Genomic DNA, 20,557 nt, shown 5'->3' with positions numbered 1-20,557 from the left:
AATAGTTAGTGTATTGACAGTAGTTAGCTTAGTTAGATGTGATATAATTAATTAGTTTAATTAGATGTATTTTAGTTTATTTTTATTTTAATTGTAATTTAGTTTTAGTAACTAATTTTAGAATTAGTTGTAATTTAGAATTTATTGAAATTGTTTGAATACTGACTTTTTATTTTATTTTGTTTAGGTTGATAAGTTCACTACAGGTCAAAAGGTGTATTCATACTGAGAGCGCGAATGCAGATGTGGTGAAAAGATGAAAATGCCCTTGTGATCTGGAGAAGGCTTTAGCAACCTACTTTAGGAGTTAATTTTTATTTTTAGTTTGTAACTTAATTATAGTTATAGTGTTTAACTTAGTTGTAAACATCGGTTATATTAATAAAGTAAAATTTTTAGATTTAATTAGAATATTGTCTCATTCCCTGAGGATGTGACCCGTACTTGCCACGAAAGTGGAAAGTCAGTTTTTATATTTTTGGTTGACGATTTTCTAAAACTCTTTATTGAAAAATATCTTTTAAAAAACACCATTGCAAAAAGATCAACCAACGATAGCTAAAAATAGATCTTTCTTCCGAATCTCCAACTCAATCTACATTAAGAAATGTCATTAGCATCAACATATGTTGTAAAACCCGTGTTTTTTTTTAAAGAAAAAGAGTTTTTTTTAACACTCGGACCCAGGTCGGACTCGACCCGGATCCGTAACCCAGTAGGGTTTTCTTTTTAAAATAAACAAAAGGGGGAAACGCGTAACCGTCTCCCCCGTTTTCACCCTTTAAAGCAACGCCCAGGGAGGGGAGGCCCTCACGCGCAGCCTGCCTCTCCTTCCCCTCTCTCGTTTTTCCTTCCTGGTTACGGCAGCCAACAACGCCCGGCCGACGACGCCGGCCGATCCAGGTATGCCTTTGTTCTTCTCCCTCTCTTCTCTCCCCCCTCTCTGTCTCTGTGTTAGCCGGGAGGATGGTAGGAGGCCGAAGGCCCCTGCCGTGTCTCCCCCTTTTTCTTTCCCCTTTTTGGGGCTTGCCGAGGGACGGCAGGTAGCCGGTGGTGCCCCTGCCACCCTTGCCACCACCTCCCCTTGTGCCTGTTAGGGAATCGGCAGGTGGCCGGCGATGCCTCTGCCGCCATTGCCACCTCTACCGTGGGGCTCTGCCGAGGGTTGACAGGGGGCCGGAGGCCCGTGCCGCCCCTTCTCCCTTGTTTTGGCCAACAGGCAGAGGTGATGCCTCTACCTGATCCCTCTTTTCGGGGAGACCAACGGGGCTCCGCGTGGTTGGTAGGATCTGTCAGTGCAAGTCTCCTTGTAGTGGGATGTTGTAGGTTCAAAACCCAAAGAAAGGGTTGGTGTAGTGGGGTTGGGCCTTGGCTGCTAGGCAGGACAGTCAATGCTCGATCCCCATGGGTGTCGCCCCTCTGCGCAAGCCGATGTGTAGCATAGGCCCAAAGGGACTTGGCGTAGTGGGATGGGGTTTACACTGCTAGGCAGGCGGTCTAGGTTCAAATCTCATGGGCACCCCTTAGACCGAAGTGTGGGGATGCCTTAGGGCTAGAGGATAAGCCTGCGTACGCTGTGAAGACAGCGACCTTAGGCACGGGCAGCGGACATAGGTCCGTGTTCTGGGAAGTTGTTCTCCCCTGTTCCTTTCGTTAAATCTTTTCCCTGTTGTGATCTCTTTCCTATGTTCGGCAGACACTCAGACGACGCCTGATTGAGTCGTTCCTCGCCATCGGCATCCCTGAGCTTTTCCCTTTAAGCGTCGGTTCTAAGGTACGAGTACATCTCTGTGAATCGGTTGAGGAATAGGGTGGAGATGGATTCCATGCATCTTTTTTATGGAAATCCACGGTGGAATAGTGGATCCATGATTTCTACTATTGCATATATGTATTTTCGGTGTTTTTCATTGTTTCTCAAGAAAAACAATTTATATATGACTGTCGCCTGTCAGGCCGTACCCATGACAGTAGGCCCAGCCGAGCAATCGGTTGGGCATGTCTGGAAGATTTCGGTCGGTTGATAAATCCAGTTTGTATTGTATCACAATGTTTAAAATCAAGTGGCTAAGTGTTACACTGAGTTAACAAGATTTAAAGTTACAGAAAGTTAATCTTTCTCAAGAATGTTACATACCGCAAGTTTGATAGATGTTAGGATGGTTGAATCATTTGCTTGTATGGGTAAGGGCACCAAGTTATTAGCTACGATGGGCACTATTACGTATCTGACATTGTAGACTTATCCAGACTTAGCTTATGCATTTGTTTTATCTGATTGAAGATATAAAACTGATCTTAGGGGTGAGCAGTAATGATAATTAATTGCATCCCTGGCATGTGGAAGAAACAAGGGGTAATTACCCCATTGAATACCCAGTGGCTGGCAGAGCCACAGCAGGCCCAGTCGGCTGGGTGCTGGGTGAGTTTTAGCAGGGCAGAGGCAGGCCCAGCTGGGTGCTGGGCGAGTTTTAGCAGGGCAGAGGCAGGCCCAACCGACCCAGTCGGCTGGGTGCTGGCCTGTGAAATAGTTAATACAAAAAAAATGCATTTTTCAAGGGGTATGAGTTGAGGTCGTTCCAGGTTTGGTATCAGAGCAACCACAAAAACTTACATCTTTATCATCTTTTAGTGATAAATTTTATTTTTGGTATGTGAGCTCTGTCCTGAAGCATTAATAAGTTGTGCCTCGTCCTCCAGAGCAGTCTTATTCACTGGTAAAGTTATTTAAATATTTTCATTTAAGCATTAACATTTTGTATTCTTTCTTGTATCCATGGGTAGACTTCATTATAGAATACACTAGTAATCTTATGTGATCTTCTAAAAGTATTTGTACAGGATCAACCCCAAGGGGGAAGGATCGAAAAACAAAAAGAGTCTAAATTTTGCATAAATTTTGTACGTTGTAGATGTACAGACGTCGTGGTGTTTCGTCTTCCGCCAGTGCTCCTGCAAACTGGCAGGCGCAGAGGGACTTCATGATGGGTGATATCCACACCCTAACTGAGGCTATGACAGCGCAGGCAGAGCAGACGACGCAGGTGATGCACGCGGCCCAGGTCTTACAGGAGGCACAGGCTGCGTAGGCAGCAGCCCGAGAACCTCAGGTTGAGATGGTTTCGAACTCTGGGGGAGTGACTTTTGAGAGATTCTTGAATATGGACACACCGACCTTCTCAGGCAAGGCCGACCCAGAGGTTGCAGAGAGCTAGGTCGAGGAGATTGAGCAGGCGTTTGACGTCCTACCTGTCCCCGAGGACAGGAAGACACCTTTTGACACGTACCGTCTGAAGGGTGATGCCAAAAAGTGGTGGGACACCCTGCAGAGGGTGAAGTACGCGGATATGGAGCTGATTCCTTGAGATGTGTTTAGGGAGGAGTTCCTAGACACCTACTTCCCTTCTTACGCCCAGGAGCAGATGCTGCAGCGGTTCTTGGACCTTGCTCAGGGGAACATGAGCCTGGTGGACTATGCCACCTAGTTCCGGAGTTTAGAGAGGTACTGTCCGAACTTGTTCGCCAGTGAGAAGGAGAGGGCGGCCAAGTTCGTGCGCGGATTGAAGGACGGGTTGCGGACTCGCGTCCTGATGATTCGGCCTACTACTTTGGCCGATGCGATCGAGTCGGCTACAGTTTTGATAGAGGATTGGAAGAGATCAAAGGGCGGCAATGAAGGGGGTTCTTCGGGTGGGACAAGGAAGAACCCACCGGCAGGAGGGAAGGTGCAGAGTAGAAAGAAGCAACGGACCCGTGATGGGCGAGAGCAGGGCGCGCAGTAGAGTCGACCTCAGCCACAGAGACAGTAGGGGAAGGCCCAGCCGGCATGTCGTAGGTGCGGCAAGAACCATCCACTAGGTTTTTAGCCATCGTTCAAGGGGGTCTGCTATCAGTGCCAGCAGCCAGGGCACATTACTCCCTTCTGTCCGAACAAGCCTGCGACCCCGGGAGGACAGCAGCAACAGAGGCCTCAACAGCAACAGGGTCAGTGCAAGACCAATGAGCGGGTCTACGCGATGACAGCAGCCTCTCGGAGCGAGCAGACTGATCTAATCGAAGGTATCTTTTTAGTTGTTGAACACTTTGCACGTGTGATGTTTGACTCGATTGCAACCCACAGCTTTATTTCTTCTTTGTTTGCAAAGTTCTTCGATTTGGTTCCATCTAGCCTCGAAAGGGCTCTTAATGTGATGTCACCTATGGGTGCATCATCTTCCTGCGGGAAGTATCTCTCAACAGTTTGCATCGTGATCGAGGGACATGAGTTGTCTGCCGACTTGGTCATACTAGATATGACGTTTTATGATGTCATTCTGGGTATGGACTGGTTATCTAAACATAATGCTACCCTCCAATGTCGGGGCAAGAAAGTTATCTTGGAGCGTCCCAACTTGTCCGCATTGTTATATCATTCGACGAGACCGATGAGCGGGGTTAAGATCGTCTCAGCTTTAAAGATCTCCAAATACCACAAGCAGGGTTGTGTGGTGTTCTTGGCCAATGTGTCCGCTCGGGATGGCCAGGCGACACCCTTGGAGCAGTTAGACGTCGTCCGTGAATTTCTGGATGTCTTTCCCGAGGATTTGTCAGGTTTGCCACCGCATCGAGAAATTGAGTTCTCGATTGAGCTAGTGCCTGGTACGGCACCAGTCTCTCGAGCTCCGTATCGCATGGCACCTGCTAAGCTTGTGGAGCTGAAAAAGCAGTTGCAGGAGCCTCTTGACAAAGGTTTTATCAGGCCGAGTGTATCCCCTGGGGTGCATCGGTCCTCTTTGTTAAAAAGAATGATGGATCGATGCGGTTGTGTATTGACTACAAGTACCCTCTGCCGAAGATCGATGATTTGTTCGATCAGTTGAGGAAGGCAAAGGTATTCTCAAAAATCGACCTTCGTTCGAGGTATCATCAGTTGAGGATTAAAACTGAGGATATTCCTAAGACAACTTTCAGGTCCAGATATGGGCATTATGAGTTTTTGGTAATGTCCTTTGGACTTACCAATGCCCCCTGTGGCATTTATGGACCTGATGAATCGGGTTTTCAAGTTGTGGCTGGATTCTTTTGTCATCGTGTTCATAGCTGACATTCTGATATACTCGAAGAGTGTGGAAGATCACTGAGAGCATCTGCGGATTATGCTGCAGACACTAAGAGAACATCAGCTTTATGCTAAGTTCTCAAAGTGCAAGTTTTGGATTGATAGGGTGATGTTTCTCAGTGACGTGATATCCGAGAGAGGTGTTGAGGTTGATTCAGCCAAGGTAGAGGTCGTTCTGTTATGGGAACAAATGAAGACGGTGACAGACATTAGAAGCTTCTTGGGATTGGCGGGATATTACCGCCGATTTATCCAGGACTTTTCGCGTATAGCTGCCCCAATGACTCGGTTACTGCAGAAAGGAGTAAAGTTTGAGTGGTCACCTCGATGCAAAGATAGTTTTCAAGAGCTAAAGAAGAGGTTGATCACGGCACCGGTTTTGACATTGCCTTCGGGGACGAATGGTTTTGTGGTATACAATGATGCGTCGGAGACTGGACTGGTTGTTTTCTTATGCAGCACGGAAAGGTCATAGCGTATGCTTCCCGACAACTGAAGGTGCATGAGAAGAATTATCCCACGTATGACTTGGAGTTAGCGGCAGTAGTTTTTGCGCTGAAGATTTGGCGCCACTACCTTTATGGGGAACAGTTTGAGGTCATGTCCGATCACAAGAGCCTCAAGTATATCTTCACTTAGCGGGACTTGAATTTGAGGCAACGTAGGTGGTTGGAATACTTGAAGGACTACGACTTCTCCATCGCTTACCATCCGGGTAAGGCAAATGTGGTGGCGGATGCACTAAGCAGAAAGGTGTCAGACACACAACTAGCTTGATTGAACGCAGTTGGGATCTAGTCGAGGAGGCGTTCGTCAGATGGCAACCTTTTTCGGACGCATCCTTTGTGTCGGGATGCAGGCACGACCAGAGATCATAGACCGAATTAAGGAACTTCAATCAGTAGATCCAGATTTTGAAAAGTTATGCGAAAATGCCCAGAAGCTAGAAGTGCAGTTTCGCCGAGAGGGGGATGGAACCATCATGTTCGGAGACAGATGGTGGGTTTTGAAGGCGTTGCAGAAAGAATTGATGAGTGAAGCTCATAGGTCTAGATATTCCGTTCACCCTGATTCCACCAAGATGTTTAAAAATCTTCAAAGAACTTACTGGTAGAATGGGATGAAGCGGGACATCGCGGAGTTCGTGTCCCGGTGTCTCACATGTCAGCAGGTGAAGATCGAACACCAGAGACCTGGTGGACTTTTGCAGCCACTCGAGATTCCAGAGTGGAAGTGGGATGACATTTCGATGGATTTTATAGTAGGGTTGCCTAAGACCCAACGGCAGCGAGATGCCATTTGGGTAATAGTGGATCGTTTGACGAAGAGTGCCCATTTTCTTTCAATCAGGATCAGTCAAAGTTTGGAGAGCCTGGTTGATCTCTATGTGGATGAGATCGTTAGACTTCATGGGGTGCCACGTTCGATAGTGTCAGATCGAGATCTGTGTTTCATGTCTCGATTTTGGTGCCAGTTGCAGAAGGCCTTGGGCACTACGTTGAAGTTCAGCACTGATTTCCATCCGCAGACGGACGGACAGTCGGAGCGTACGATCCAAACACTCGAGGATATATTGAGAGCGTGTGTTTTAGATTGGGCAGGTGATTGGGACAAGCATGTGAAGCTTGCAGAGTTTTCATATAACAACAGCTTTCATGCAAATATTGGTATGGCCCTGTATGAAGCATTGTATGGCCGACCATGTAGATCACTGGTGTGCTGGGATGAGGTTGGAGTGAGAGAAGTGGAGTCTCCAGAGATCATCCAGCATTATGCAGACCAGGTGCGTTTGGTCCGACAGAGGTTGATTACAGCGCAAATTAGGCAGAAGAGCTACGTCGATCAGCGGCGTAGGGAGCTCAGTTTTGAGGTAGGCGACCACATGTTTGTTCGAATCTCACCTATGAAGAGTGTCTTCCGGTTTGGAAAGAAAGAGAAGTTGAGTCCTCGGTATGTTGGACCCTTCGAGATTCTTGGACGCGTTGGAGAAACCGCTTACCGAGTAGCACTCCCTCCCCAGTTTTCGCAAATCCACGATGTGTTTCATGTCTCGATGTTGAGAAAGTATGTACCTGACCCCTCACATGTGATTCACTATGAGGCGATCGAGGTACAACCTGACTTAACTACTGAAGAAAGGCCAATAGAGATTGTGAAATACCAAGAAAAGGTATTACGCAGTAGGACGATTCCGTTCGTGAAGGTGCGCTGACAACATCATGGGTTGGATGAGTGCGCTTGGGAACCTAAAGCAGATATGCGTCAACACTACCCACACTTGTTTGGTACGTTCTAATTTCGTGGACGAAATTCTTTTAAGAGAGGTAGGATGTAAAACCCGTATTTTTTTTTAAATAAAAAGAGTTTTTTTTTAACACTCGGACCCGGGTTGAACTCGACCCGGATCCGTAACCCGGTAGGGTTTTCTTTTTAAAATAAAAAAAAGGGAGAAACGCGTAATTGTCTCCCTCGTTTTCACCCTTTAAAGCAACGCCCAGGGAGGGGAGGCCCTCACGTGCAGCCTCTCCTTCCCCTCTCTCGTTTTTCCTCCCTGGTTGCGGCAGCCAACAACGCCGACCGACGACGCCGGCCAATCCAGGTATGCCTTCGTTCTTCTCCCTCTCTTCTCTCCCCCTCTCTGTCTTTGTGTTCGTCGGGAGGACGGCAAGAGGCCGGAGGCCCCTGCCGTGTCTCCCCCTTTTTCTTTCCCCTTTTTGGGGCTTGCCGCGGGACGGCAGGTGGCCGGTGGCGCCCTTGCCACCCCCTATGCCCGTTAGGGAATCGACAGGTGGCCGGCGGCGCCTCTGCCGCCCTTGCCACCTCTACCATGGGGCTCTGCTGAGGGTCGACAGGGGGCCGGAGGCCCCTGCCGCCCCTTCTCTCTTGTTCTGGCCAACAGGCAAGGCTGATGCCCCAGCCTGATCCCTCTTTTCGGGGAGACCAACGGGGCTCCGCGTGGTTGGTAGGAGTTGTCAGCGCAAGTCTCCTTGTAGTGGGATGTTGCAGGTTCAAAACCCAAAGAAAGGGTTGGCGTAGTGGGGTTGGGCCTTGGCTGCTAGGCAGGACAGTCAATGCTCGATCCCCATGGGTGACGCCCCTCTGCGCAAGCCGATGTGTAACATAGGCCCAAAGGGACTTGGCGTAGTGGGATGGGGTTTACGCTGCTAGGCAGGCGGTCTAGGTTCAAATCTCATGGGCACCCCTTAGACCGAAGTGTGGGGATGCCTTGGGGCTAGGGGATAAGCATGCGTACGTTGTGAAGACAGCGACCTTAGGTACGAGCAGCGAACATAGGTCCGTGTTCTGGGTTGTTCTCCCTTGTTCCTTTCGTTAAATCTTTTCCCTGTTGTGACCTCTTTCCTATGTTCGGCAGGCACTCAGACGACGCCTGATTGAGTCGTTCCTCGCCATCGGTATCCCTGAGTTTTTCCCTTCAAGCGTCGGTTCTAAGTGTGAAGAATCCTTGCAAACAATCAAGTTTTCAAATAACTTGATACTTCAAATACTCAATACACAAAATAAATGCACAGTGTTTATAAGCTTTACACAACAAAAGAAGTGCAATAAATGCACAGTGTTTATAAGCTTTACACCAAAGAAAGTGCAATAAATGCACACTGTTTACAAGCTTAAGGAGACAACTCCTTACTCTAATACCTCATACAATGGGCTCATGTAGCCTTATTTATAAGCAAACTTAAGAGACGTTGGGCTATTCCCAACAGCTCTTATTAGAGACGTTGGGAGGCAGCCCAACGTCTATATTTTTAAAATTGTGTACACAGTCAATGGCTGACTGTTGTACACTGTACACAGTCAACCACTGACTTTGTATAAAAACATTATATAAAAAAACAAAAATAAGAAATGAAAAAAACTACAAAAATAAAAAAAATAAAAAGGAATAATTACAATCATATTCAAAAACATAAATATGCGTAAAATATAGAAATGACTAAAATACCCCTACAGCCAATACAATAAAGAAATATATATTTTATATATACAAGTAGATGAATACATATACATATATGAAATATATATATATGTATATGTATCTTCTTTTATATATATAAAATATATATAGAAAATACATTGTCTTATAAATTACAATTTAACACTAAGGTACGGGTACCTCTCTGCGAATCGATTGAGGAATAGGGTGGAGATGGATTTCATGCATCTTTTTTATGGAAACCCATGGTGGAATAGTGGATCCACGATTTCTACTATTGCATATATGTATTTTCGGTATTTTTCATTGTTTCTCAAGAAAAACAATTTATATATGACCATCGAGATTGTGTGGGTGACGGCTGACAGACCAACCGAACCCGGTTCGGTTGGCCTGTCAGGCCGTACCCATGATAGTAGGCCCAGCCGAGCGATCGGTTGGGCATGTCTGGAAGATTTCGGTCGGTTGATAAATCCAGTTTGTACTGTATCACAATGTTTAAAATCAGGTGGCTAAGTGTTACACTCGGTTAACAAGATTTGAAGTTACAGAAAGTTAATCTTTCTCAAGAATGTTACATACCGCAAGTTTGATAGATGTTAGGATGGTTGAATCATTTGCTTGTATGGGTAAGGGCACCAAGTTGTTAGCTACGATGGGCACTATTACGTATCTGACATTGTAGACTCATCCAAACTTAGCTTATGCATTTGTTTTATTTGATTGAAGATATAAAACTGATCTTAGGGGTGAGCACTAATGGTAATTAATTGTATCCCTGGCATGTGGAAGAAACAAGGGGTAATTACCCCATTGAATACCCAGTGGCTGGAAGGGCCACAGGAGGCCCAGCCGACAGGGTCAGCTGGGTGTTGGGCGAGTTTTAGCAAGGCTGAGGCAGGCCCAGTGTTGGCTTGTGAAAAAAAAAATGACAGCTTGTATACAGCTATGCAAACCAGAATTTTTGCAAGTGTTGGTTGTTTGTGTACACATATAACTACACTTGTGTATGTGTTGATAGGGCCAGCCGACAAGGTCGGCTGAACTGTTTCGTCGGATCGACCCGCAGGTTGTCCAGTCCGGGGTTGACATACCCGACTAGCAGCCCAGACATATGTTGAATTATGTGTTTTGATAGTAGGAAATGTGAATTTTAATATATATAGATTTTTATTATAATGAGCATTCTTGTGGTTATGCAATAATACATATGAAAGTGTGCTCTCATGCGTTTGCCAGATTATTAATGTCTTATGTAATATGAACATGCACATTTGGTGGGTTTATATATATTCACGTGCACCCGCACCCAAGGGAGTATGCATTAGCACGGAGACACATATATTTATGCAAGAAATACACATGACAAGGATGCATGTGATTTGGAAAATTTCATGCTTATGAATAAGCCTTGATTTGCATGAGGGCACGTGCATTTGGGCGCATGAGTTTGGTGTTATAAATAACACATTACTTTGGCTTTTGAGATGTGATGCATCGATGGCCTAAATGGACCATCACCGGCCTGGAGAGTCGTCGGTTGGGTTGCTTTTTCTTATATGCTTAATTGCATCACTTGAATCACACTTGGTGGTACTGCACTCTACTACATTGTTCTTGTTTTCCTCATGGGCCGGAGTCCTGTAAGGGTCCTCGCAGGGGTGGATGCGAGCTTTTGCTTTTATTTATGCATCTGGTATTGCAAATGTCAATAAATGACTGTTAATAAAGGATAATAATTAATAACAGTGTAATATACGTTCTGCAGTCTCCCATCTGGAGAATGGGGATCTTAGAGATCCGGTCTTAGAGAGACTGTGAGGATACAAAAACTCTGTGGGCTTTATTTTTGTCCCCTGAACCCGATATTGAGGTTCCTTCTCCTAACCACGATTTTAGGGAGAACCTGTCACTTGACCTGGGGGTGGTGTGTTTGACACAGTTGTTGTTTTGGTATATCAAGGAAGTGGCATTTGTGGGCGTGGGATGTTCCTTGTGTCCCCGGTATTAGATATGGAAGTCTAATGTTACGAAGATGATTCGGTCGAGGGCTGAGTTTGGGACCCAGTAAATAAAATACAACTTGTGTGTTAAGCTACCTTTGGAACCTAACTTAACCTCGGGGATTATACTCGTTTGGTGTATCCGCGGGCAATGGTAATTAAAAAGAGAAACTTAAAGTTGTATGCATTTAATAGAGCATGCATATGGAAAAGAGAATTTTAAATGAAAGATAATAAAAGGATTCATGCATTGCATATACGTCATGTATTTTCCTGTTATGCATTAGATCATGCATATTTTAATTGTTCCCTCAATCATTACAAGATAGTGAGTGTATGATGTTTACTTCTTATTGCATGTTGAAGGTTTGTTACTCGCTACTGCTTTAATGTTTCTACATGCTTAGCACTTGTAACTGTTGCAGGAAAAATTCCTTAAATGCTATAAATTGTCATATTTGCATTTTCCTCAAATTATTGCATGATATCTTATCTTAATCATTTGTCTCACTTGTTTCACAAAGAAGTAGATGTGCTCAGGATTTCGATTCTGACACTCTACTTTATTGGTTTTTCGCAGGAACAAGTGATCAGTGAAGTTAGCAGCTCCTGGGAGGGCACGAGAGTCACGCTTGGATTTTTACGGCTTCACTTGCGGATAGAGTAGCTCTTTTTTTCATTCTTTTAGTTTTGCGGTTTCTTTCAGTTCTTTTGTTTCAGTTAGTTGCTACTTTATTTTCTGTTGAGTAGAACACTGTCTCTGGACTTGGATTTTGATTCATAAATAAAGAGGTTTGCTTTGGTTCTTGTGGATGATAAATGTAAGTCCCTTTGTAGTGTTTGGCTATCCAATTGAAATTGGAACTGTGAGGACCCCGGTCTCTGAGAAGTTTTCCGCAATGGTTAAAAAAAAAATTGTGTTTTTCAAGGGGTATGAGTTGGGGTCGTTACATATGCTCTCCTTGTGCTCTTCTCTTGCAGACTAATTCATCTCTTGCGGTACCCTTCAGGTATCTCAATATTCTCTTTGTTACCTCCATATGACTAATTTTTCGGTTCATGCATGAATTGAGATACTTAATTGACAACATATATAATGTCAGGCTGGGTAAAAGTTAGGTATTAAAGGAAACCTACTACACTTTTGTACTCAGTTGGATCATAATACAATTCCTCTTCTACACTACTCAATCATTGATGTATCAGACTTGGTGTAGAAACCGGCTAAAAATCCTTCATACCAGTTTTGGCAAGCAAATCCATGGTATATTTATGTTGAGTCAGGAGGAGGCCACCATCTTGAGTTCTGTCCACTTCGACACCCAAGAAATACTTCAGCTTCCCAAGATCTTTCATCTAAAACTTTGTGCCAAGGAAAACTTGATTTTCTTTAATACGTTGTTCTGAATTCCTTGTCACTATAATATCGTAAACATAAATAAACAAAAGAATAATATCTTTCTTCTTATATATAAATAGAGAGTGATCAAAGGGCGATCTTTGGAAGTCATGTCTTTGAATCTCTAATGAAAAACTTTCAAACTAAGATTTGGAGGCTTGTTTTAGGCCATATATCGCTCTCTTCAATTTGCAATATGATCATATGATCTGGGGTCTTCAACACTATATCCTGAGGGATGCTCCATATACACACTTCTTTAAGACTCCCATGTAAGAACATATTCTTTACATCTAATTGATTCAGAGGCCAACTATAATCAACTGCAAACAACAGAATTAATCTGACAGTACACATTTTGACAACAGGGCTAAATGTTTTATCATAATTTAAGACATATTCTTTAGTATAGCCTGTTGCCTAGCTTTGTACTTATACTTTTATCTTATAAACCCATTCTTTTCTTTAGGACCTGGTACTATCTCCCATGTTTGGCATTCATGTAGGGCTTTCATCTCCTCATTCATTACTTCCACACACCTTTTATTCCTAGCTACGTGATTGTATGACTTAGGCTCATCATGCTTACTTATCTCAATTAAGAATAACGGATGATCCACAGAAAAACTGTCATAACTCACCCATCTTTCTATCGGATGCCGAATCCTTCCTGATATCATTGGTTCAATAAATTCATTTTCAGCATGCTGAACTTCTTGAGTTGTTGGTTCTATTTCTGAAATTCTTGGCCATGGGATGTATACTACACCCTCCTTATACCTTTGGAACTCTGCCATAGGCTAACTAATCACTGTCTACTGCTCATCCCTTGATTCAACTTCACTGCTTGGATCTGAAATCTTACCAACATCGTCTTGTGAAACAAATTCTGGATCAGGAAGTGCAAACAGTTCTGCATTGAGCCATGGCTGATAAGGCTTGGATTGTACAGTATCTTTAACCTCAACACGAACATCTATGTCCCTGGACACATTTTTAAACAACCCATCAAACACTACATTTTGAGATCTCCGAATGCACCTTTTTGAGGGATCATAGCAACAATATCCCTCAGATCTATCTGCACAGCCAACAAATCTGCATACACAAGCCATTTTGTCAAATTTAGTCTTTAAGGCTTCATCAATGTCAGTCTCACACCTTCAACTCATTATAGTCAGGATTCTTTTCATACAACTTAAAGAATGCTGACCTATTTCTCAACTTCTTCATCGGCAACCTGTAAATTACAAACACAGAAGAGTGGAAAGCTTCCATCGATAAAACAAAGGCATATTACTTGCCAAACTACTCTCCACAATGTGGCAATGTTTTATTTCCGCAATGCCATTTTGTTGAGTAGTATATGGGCATGATATTCTGCAATTAATCCCATTGTCATGTAAAAAGTCAATGAATTCATTTAAACAAAACTCTCCACCCTCATCACATTGAAAATTAACAATAGGAAGAGAATTGGTTCTTGACAAACGCATAAAATTTACGAAAAATGTTTGAAGACTTTAGACTTATGCTTCATAAAATATATCCATGAAAATCGCGTGAAGTCATCAACAAATATGGCATAATATTTACTTCTTTACAAAGAATTCTTTGGTATAGGACCTCAAACATCAGAATGAATAATTTCAAAAGGTCTTGAAGTATTATTATCATATAAAGAAAAAGAAAATACATGATTATTGCATACTTGACAACTTGAATATAGAGAACCCTCGGACAACTTATTTAAATTAGACTCAGGAATCAAACAACTAGAGACAAGCTTCTCACTAAAAGACCTACTAGAATGAGTTAAACGATTATGTCATATTTTAGGCTTATTGGACTTATGAACACTGGAAACATAAACAAAAGAAGATGACAATGGCAGCAACTCCAATTTTGGCAACATATTTGAATCTTGCTTGACGGGCTTCACATGACTCTCCTTGAGGATATACATATTTCTCCATCTTTTCCCTTCAGTGAACGCCTTCTTCATGAGAAAATCCTTCACATAAACAGAATTAGGGGTAAATACGATGCTAGAATTAGCATCATCCACAAGTTTAAAAACAGAAATCAAGTTTTTCTTAACATTGGAAACATAAAGAACATTTGACAAAGAAAGAGACTCAGAGTTAGACATAGGAACAAAAATTTGACCATGTGATCTGGGGTGTCAAGCTTCATCACCAGTTATAACTTTGCCTTTTCCATGATAAGGAACTAATTCAGAAAACTTACCCACGTCACCGTTGATATGATTTGCTGCCCTAGAATCAATGTACTATATCCCTTGCTCGTTTTGCTTTAAATTCAAGCCGGTAAGTGCTTCCAGGAGGAGATTTTTTGTCCAAAGTAATGTTGGTGGGACTCCTAGTTCCATTCGGTTGAGTCTTCTGTTGCCCTTGATTTTCACCTTTCTGCTTGTTTTGTACCATATTCGCTTCAGAGTTGTACCTGGGGTCATCCTTATACCAACAATTTGTTTTTATGTATCCAAGCTTTTTGCACAAGTAATAGGCAAGGATACCACGTCCTCTTTGGTTATTCACCAAAGGAGGTGTATTTGGAGTAGGCAATAAACCACGCCCACATGTATTATTTCAACCACGACATCTACCATCACGAAAACCATGACCTCCACCACGGGCGAATCCTGTGAAAAGAACCTCATGTAAATCCCCTTGACTCTTGTTTACATTATCCTTAAGTGACATCTCATAAGCTAGCAGTTTGGGACTCATTCTCAAAAGTGGGAAGAGAATCAAGCCATGACAGGGTCATGGCAAGAACATGATATTCTAAACCTAACCTGTTAAGGGTTTGTTGCACCTTATCTTTATCTAAAACCTCATATCCAATAAGAGCAAGCTGATCAATTATGCTCTTAACTTTGTTCAGATAGTCCATGATACTTGTGTTGTTGTCCTTCTTTAGATTCTGAAACTCTCGCCTTAGATACATGACCTTAGACTCAGATATCTAAGAGTAAGTCTAGGCCAAGTACACCCACAACTGAAAAGTTGTGCAATCATCAGGTATGTCGATCAACACCTCCTGAGAAAGAGTGGATGTGATGTAGGCAACAAGTGCTTGGTTCTTTTTCATCCAAGTGATGAACTCTGGATTCCTGATCTGCTTCATTGCAATTATATGCCCTTTCTCATCTTTATCCTCCAGTGCCATGAACTCCAGTGGGACCGGGACGAACTCATCCATATGTCCTAATAGATCTTGACTCCTTATGAAACGAGTAATTTGCCTTTCTCATATTAAAAAGTTAGAATTGATGATCTTTTTTTAGACTAACTGAGGAAGGAATGTAGAAGATAGATTTGGGGAAGATGACTGAAGACCAAAATCCATGATAATCAATGAATAATAAATGATAGAAAGCAAATGAAATAATGCAGACAAGCAAACGGAAAGATGAACAAAAGAAGGGTGACCAATAAAGGGGATAACATATGAAAGAGGGATAACATAAAGATGATCAGAAGAAGGGTAACCGATAAAGAGGACAATGTGTGTAGGGCCAATCAAAAAGACAATATGACTTAGAGTTGCCAATTGAGGAAGCATAAAGTGATTCGGGAAGCGAGGCACTTCTAAAATTTTAGGAAGCGAAAAGTGCGGGATGACTTAGAAGCAAACCGGGAATCATCTCGAAAGCGAAAAAGGAAGAGAACCGGAAGTGACCTAGGAAGCAAACCGAAAGAGAAGAGAAAACGAAGAGGAAAGTGACCTAGGATTCGAGTGTGAAACGAATACGAATCGAGTTTTCCTGATATTGGGCAAAAAAAATTTGTTAAAGACTCCAAGCCCCCTAAAAAAAAAATCACTTCCTGATATTGGGAAGTGAGTGGGAAGCGAACGGGAAGCGTGTTTCCCCATAATGGGAAGTGTGCTTCCCTATAAGGGGAAGCATGCTTCCTATTTAAAAGGGTCGCTTCCACGCGCGTTTTGCGCTTCCAAAACGTGTTTCGGGGAAGCGCACTTCCCCGAGTCCTACAGCGTTTTCGGTAACCCTGATTTGACTCCACACAAACATGCACCAAATCTCAAGCAATAAATGACCATAAATAAATAAATCTGTCATTTTTTGTCTGGCACAGCTTTCACAAGCAAGAAAACTTCAAATTCACATGATCGAATTCACGCTTGAGTCACAAAAGTGGATGTGATGGTGCATACGCTAAAATCTTCATGTCAATGCATATGAGTGTGGACCACAAGATTAAAGCACTCTAGTAGCAAAGAAAAATCAGATAGACGTGAACAAATATTAAGATTTGATATATATATATATATATAGATAGATATAGATATAGATACCAAACCCAAAATACGAAAGAGATGAGACGAGAAAGAGGATCACAACGATCAGATCTGATTTTCCAAAGGAATAAACAAATCAGATCTGATATATCATAGTAAAATGTGTAGAAAAAAAATAAGAGGAAAGACCAGACGATGATTGGGAAACACGTCAAAGAACAAGAATCGAACAAGAAAATAGATTAAAGAAAGGATTCAGGAGAAGGCACTTCAAGATCTATTCGAACATATCTTGGAGAGGTCCCATCAATCGATCCAGCACTCTAGTACCATAATAGATGCTTCAAGCTCAAGTCCCTTGTTTGTCCAAAGACAACTACAAGAATCGGTGCATCCAAATGAAGGCTTTATTGGAATGGACTCTCAATTGGTTGGACAAGTCCTCTTTCGGCAGCATCACCACCACATTCTCACAGTTTTTCTCTATCCCTTGCTTTAGTTGCAGCCTGCAGAGTCGCTTTTATGCTCTTTGTCTTCCCTAAAGTGTTGCTAGCACCATGCACAAGGCCTTATTATCAAATGCTCAAAATGAATTTTAGAAGTTTTTTAGCATAATTCAACAAGAAAATGTCAAGGATTACATCAAAAGATGAACTACCATGAAGTCGACCTTCCTAAACCAACTTGAAACTTGTACTGAAATCACCTCTGCTATCCCAATAATGGGTGCCACCTTGAAGTTGACAGCCAGAATTTGACTTGCATCCCGTCTGTTGAAGGCCATCGAGACAACATACATTAGATACCTTATTGTGGGCTTGTCCTTTAATTGAGCCCAACGCCTCCATCCATAGCTCTATTTGCTCCTTCTCCATTTCCAAGGATAGGCTTATCTGAGCAATCTCGTAGTCAATTTTGGAGCAAATAAAGCACCTCTTCTCATTTGTCTGTCTTATCGACTAGGCCTTTGTCTTGGGCTCACTGTCTTTCATATCCTTGGGCCTCAACCTATGTCACATAAATATTCCATTTTGACTTATATATATAAAACTCATATTGGAAACTTCAAAAAAATGGTTGCATTCTCACATCCATAATCGTATCCATGTGACATAGATCTCAATGCCATCATATTTAAAGGGTCCTTGCCTTTCAAACAAACGATTGGATGTCAAAAAGGTCATATAGATGTGATCCACTTGCTCTATATAATAAAATTGAGTTTGACACAAGAAATGTCATTTTTTTAAACAGCATTTCTTGTGTCATCCAAACGCCTCCTCAAAGGTTCACAACATTAGATAAGCTCTCTTGGACAATTTCCAAACAAAAGGAAAGGTATATTTGATAATGAATATCCTAAGAAAAGTAGAACAGAAGCTATAAATATTACAAGAACAAAGGTCTCAAATAACTAAACAGAAGTACCAGATGAGGCTTTGCAAAACCTACAGACTTATTGAAACATACCGTCATAACCCCTGTGGCTGCACTAACTCCACCTTTGCCAAATATTGCAGTTGCTGCATCTGTCACAAGTGCAGTTGCCCCAATATTGACCACACTGAGCATAAATAACAAAAAAAAATGTCATCTTTGACTCAAGAAGCATTTGATTTACCACTTAACACATTTAGAAAATAATTGCAAGATCAAAAGAAAGAAAGCTAAAACTGAGAAACAAAAGGCCAAGAAATAGCGTTCACGTTGTTCCAATAAGTATTGTAGTAAGAAATCGCGTAACATCACTGCGAAGCATTCGGAAGACACCATTTTCAGCTTCTTTTTCTGCCAATTCACGAACCTAAGGGGAAAAAAAAGAAAAAAAAAATTGTCAACAGGAAGGCAAAACGATGGAACACGACATGGGATACACAGAGACAAACTGATTCCTATGCTTTTGAAAGTTAATTATTACACCATATTTCAATTGACAGTAGAATCACCACCAATATTGCACTTGTAAGGTGTTCTTCATTCAGAAATGCCATATATTGTGCTCCAGATATTAAATTCACAGTGAATTTAATATCTGGAGTCACATATCGCCCCAGATGCTATAGTATAGAAGATTGTTGTTTAAGCAACTTGGTTTTTAAAAAACTCAAACTGTGCGTTGAATCATACAAGTGAGTACTGCAATGCCTAGCAAATATCTTATAAATTCCCCAAGGTCCAATTTTCCAGAACAGATATCCCTTAATGAACGGACTCCTTATTCCGTAAAGATACCACCCAAGTACAGTATATCATGTTCCCCTACAACTTCAAGCAACATTTACCTCACCCAGAAAACTAAGAAACTACCTGATTCCACCAAATTTCCGATTGGAAATCATTCAGAGAGAAAGAGAAGCACTAAATGAATCAGAAGAGCCAAACTACATTTGAAAAAAAAAAAAGAATGCTAATGGTTCATGATGAACAAAAACACCCAAACAGACCAAAGCAGGCATACCTTCCACGGCCACAACGTCGTAATTGCAGTCTCCGCCATCGAGAAGAACGCCGACAATCCCAGCAATACCGTTAGCAGCAGCCCCTGCTCCTTCAATACCCGCAGCACCTGCAGAATCTTGGGCAGCCACACGCTCCGGAACAGACCCTCCTGCTGCCCGAGCGTTCTCAGCCCCACCTCCGAAACGCCCTCCACCGCGAAAGCTGAACGGCAACGAACCACCAGAATGCCGCAAAGAATCACGATGAACCACGCCCTCGCCTTCCCCACCGAAACCCCAACATTTCCACCAAAAAGTTCGATTCTCCGGTCACCGATTCCACGAATTCCCGGAGGTACCCACCGCCATTCCCTGCCTCTGAAACTCCTTGATCCGGAGTCGCAGACTATCGGGAAAACCCTCAATCCCGCCCGGTTACCGCAACTCGGGAACGCGAAAACCGGCAAAATCCGGGCGGGGATTCGAAGGAGACGATCTCCGAAGGGAATGAATGGAGTTCTGAGGGTGGTGAGGGCGCAGGAGCATCCAAGAAGGGGGGAGTCTACTGAGAGAGCCATGACTGCTGAGGGAGTGAGAGGGCTACGTGGGAGCTGATGAAGAGCTAACAGGACGCATCAGAGCCATTGTTCGGAGCTAGGTGTTGTGAATTGTTGGTTTAGAGTAACTCTGAAGAGCTTTTTTTTCTTGGGGTGGTGAGGAGGGGGAAGGGGGGAGGGAGTGTCCCCGTTTGTTGCCTGTTGCTGTTTCTGTGGTGGCCTTGCTCGAAGGGAATAACAAATCTCAAAGCATTAACAGATGGCTTCATCCATTTCTCACAGGGATACCTCACCTTTACGCTCGTGTCGTGTCCTATTGTCTTCTGCTTCTACTTAAAAAGCTGATGAAAAGTGTGCAAAAAAAATTATGTGCATCGTGTCTATGTGACAGCTTCCTTCTCTCTCTCCCTCTATAATCTATCTATCTCTGCTGTATTACATAACTGTAAATGAGTACAATTCTGCTGTATTACAGCCACCCATCTCAACATTGTCGATATAAAAGCATATCAGAGGTGTCGTCGGAGTGGCCAAAGGGGTGGTTGTGATCTTGATTTATTGTTACCGCATCTGCTGAATATTCGAATTTGATGGATATCTGAATCCATTTACATGTAAAACCCCGGATTTAGCATTATTTATTTATTATCCAAATCTGAATCCGAATTTGAATCTGTTATGCTAATATTCAATTAATTAGTCAAATATGGTATTAGCTGCATTCAACTCGAATAAGAGCCGTTTACATCCCTATGTTGGTTATGAGTAGAGGTGTCAACAGGTCAGGTTTACCGGAACTAAACCTATACGGTACAGGTAT

The 20,557-nt window shown here is 42.8% G+C and overlaps 1 protein-coding gene across 1 annotated transcript in view; it reads right to left on the bottom strand.

Moving 5' to 3' along the window:
- The window catches only part of LOC149848175 (DUF21 domain-containing protein At1g55930, chloroplastic-like), an 87,776-nt gene extending 67,812 nt beyond the window's left edge, over positions 1-19,964 (bottom strand). Inside the window, exons 1-3 of the mRNA XM_089981681.1 lie at positions 19,201-19,964; positions 18,449-18,546; positions 18,213-18,306 (exon numbers count right to left, since the gene is read on the bottom strand). Of these exons, the coding sequence (XP_089837807.1) occupies positions 18,213-18,306; positions 18,449-18,546; positions 19,201-19,758 (750 nt within the window). The 5' untranslated portion in view covers positions 19,759-19,964. The remainder of the gene's footprint in view (positions 1-18,212; positions 18,307-18,448; positions 18,547-19,200) is intronic.
- Positions 19,965-20,557: the final 593 nt, after the last annotated feature.

The sequence above is a fragment of the Nuphar pumila genome, chromosome 1, assembly GCF_984573655.1.
Source record: "Nuphar pumila chromosome 1, dmNupPumi1.hap1.1, whole genome shotgun sequence".
In the NCBI taxonomy this organism is placed as follows: domain Eukaryota; kingdom Viridiplantae; phylum Streptophyta; class Magnoliopsida; order Nymphaeales; family Nymphaeaceae; genus Nuphar; species Nuphar pumila.
Note: the sequence above shows the minus strand (reverse complement) of the source record. Positions and strands in the feature narration are given on the sequence as shown.